Source organism: Austrofundulus limnaeus, unplaced genomic scaffold (genome assembly GCF_001266775.1).
Source record: "Austrofundulus limnaeus strain Quisiro unplaced genomic scaffold, Austrofundulus_limnaeus-1.0 Scaffold84, whole genome shotgun sequence".
In the NCBI taxonomy this organism is placed as follows: domain Eukaryota; kingdom Metazoa; phylum Chordata; class Actinopteri; order Cyprinodontiformes; family Rivulidae; genus Austrofundulus; species Austrofundulus limnaeus.
Window position 1 is genome coordinate 953,805 of NW_013952486.1, and position 1,816 is coordinate 955,620.

Genomic DNA, 1,816 nt, shown 5'->3' on the forward strand with positions numbered 1-1,816 from the left:
GATGAACAGCATGTCATGAAAACCTAGGTCCTTAAAGGATGTCATGAATTACTTGCTTAAACATTAAAGTGTTAGTTCCATTAAAGCTTCATGCAATAATGTGAGAATCATCTCTACTACTAAACTAAACTAAAACCCACAGCTGATGATTAAAATGGACCCCTATCAGTTCTGGTAAATGTGACCACAACGTTCAGAATTACAGTCGGCACACAATGTCATTTATGCATCAATTTTGCTGACTCACACATTTCCACGGTCAGACCACATCCTTTGAGTGAACACATAAAGGGGAGAACATCGAAATGGGGGGGACGAGCTCATCGCCAGATCAAAGACAAAGACAGGAGGAGATGTTCGCTCTGAGGGGTTTCGTTGCTTTCATCCTCTGCGTCTTTCTCCTTGTTGTAAACTCAGGTGATGCTTTCTTTTATTAGTTTATTGTAGTAAATAGTATTGTTCATAATTTATCCACTTGTTAGAATTGTTGTTGGGTTATTTCTATACTTTCTGTGTTAGGTCATGGATCTGAGATCATCAATGGGAAAGAAGTGCAGCCCCACTCACTGCCTTACATGGCTCTGTTGGAGACAACCCAACCAATGTGTGGAGGGATTTTAATTGATCTGAAATGGGTTCTGACTGCTGCACACTGCAACAAGTAGGAACTTTGATATTTTGTGCATTTAACTTTTTTTTACAAAGCAAATTTCCAATCATGCTCTCATATTCCAGTCCACTGTTGAGTATAAAAAAGTTAAAAACACATTTTTCCCCTTCATTCTTTGCTTACATCTACTATCATCATTTCAGGATTTCTTCTTAGACAAGTGGAAAGTTGCAAGTTGTTGGCAAAAGTTTAATGAATGAAAAGTCCACCTGAATTTTCTCAGAATGACTCACAATACGGCAGCTCAAACGAAGATCTTAAATTTTGTAAAACGTTTATTCAACCACYCAGAGTAGTTCTTTGATGAGAGTAGTTGTGTTTTTACTGCAGCTAACATGAAGCACAGAGTGGTTTGAAGCTGTGTCACAGTGAATGGTCAGTTGTGTCTGAGCACACGATGCTATCTTCCAGCAAAAGAAAATGGGTGACAAAAATGTAAGTCGCTTGAAGAAACCACAGAAACCACCTGGTTTCAGACAGGACGGGCTTTTCGTGAAACATCTTAAGTTTCACTTCACAGATGTGCAACAATAGATTTTTCTTCAAAATTTTCCTCACAAATTAAGGTGTGTTTGCTGTTGTTTAATTGTAGCATATTTTAGACCAGTGTGAACAAAAATAGAGTCAAACTTCACGTTTCAAATACAGAAATCACAAGACAAAATCAATTCTCGCAGGACTACTGAAGCCATTTACTATTTTACATCATTCTCAGATATTAGAAACACATGGCTGCTTGTTAGGTTAAAATTTCACTTAGTTCTGAAATAAAGACTAAGAGGCTGATTTATCAATACTCAGTTCTTCAAAAAAATGCTTGTAAAGCTCATTAATTAAGAGAGCAGCAAGAACTGCGTCTGTCACATGAGCAAAATATAGCAGCAATAATCCATTTAGTAAATTTGCCTTCATGAATAAACAGAGTAGATGATGATTATCAGAACTTGCAAAATACTGGGCTATGCAGGATATAATCATTCAGCTGCTGCAGTGGGATTTATCGAACCTGAAACTGGTTGCACTGTTGTTTTAGCATCAAAAACTGTCCATCTTACCAAGTTTTAAAATCTTATATCAGCCAAAAAGTCTTTTTGATCTTGTTTTGAGACTGATTTACTAAACAAGAACTGATTGTGTAAGAATAAT

At 36.7% G+C, this 1,816-nt stretch overlaps 1 protein-coding gene across 1 annotated transcript in view; it reads left to right on the forward strand.

Annotated features, from left to right (window-relative positions):
- Positions 1 to 353: 353 nt before the first annotated feature.
- LOC106519867 (granzyme A-like) overlaps positions 354 to 1,816 on the forward strand; it is a 9,269-nt gene continuing 7,806 nt past the window's right edge. Inside the window, exons 1-2 of the mRNA XM_014011712.1 lie at positions 354 to 417; positions 520 to 661. Of these exons, the coding sequence (XP_013867166.1) occupies positions 354 to 417; positions 520 to 661 (206 nt within the window). The remainder of the gene's footprint in view (positions 418 to 519; positions 662 to 1,816) is intronic.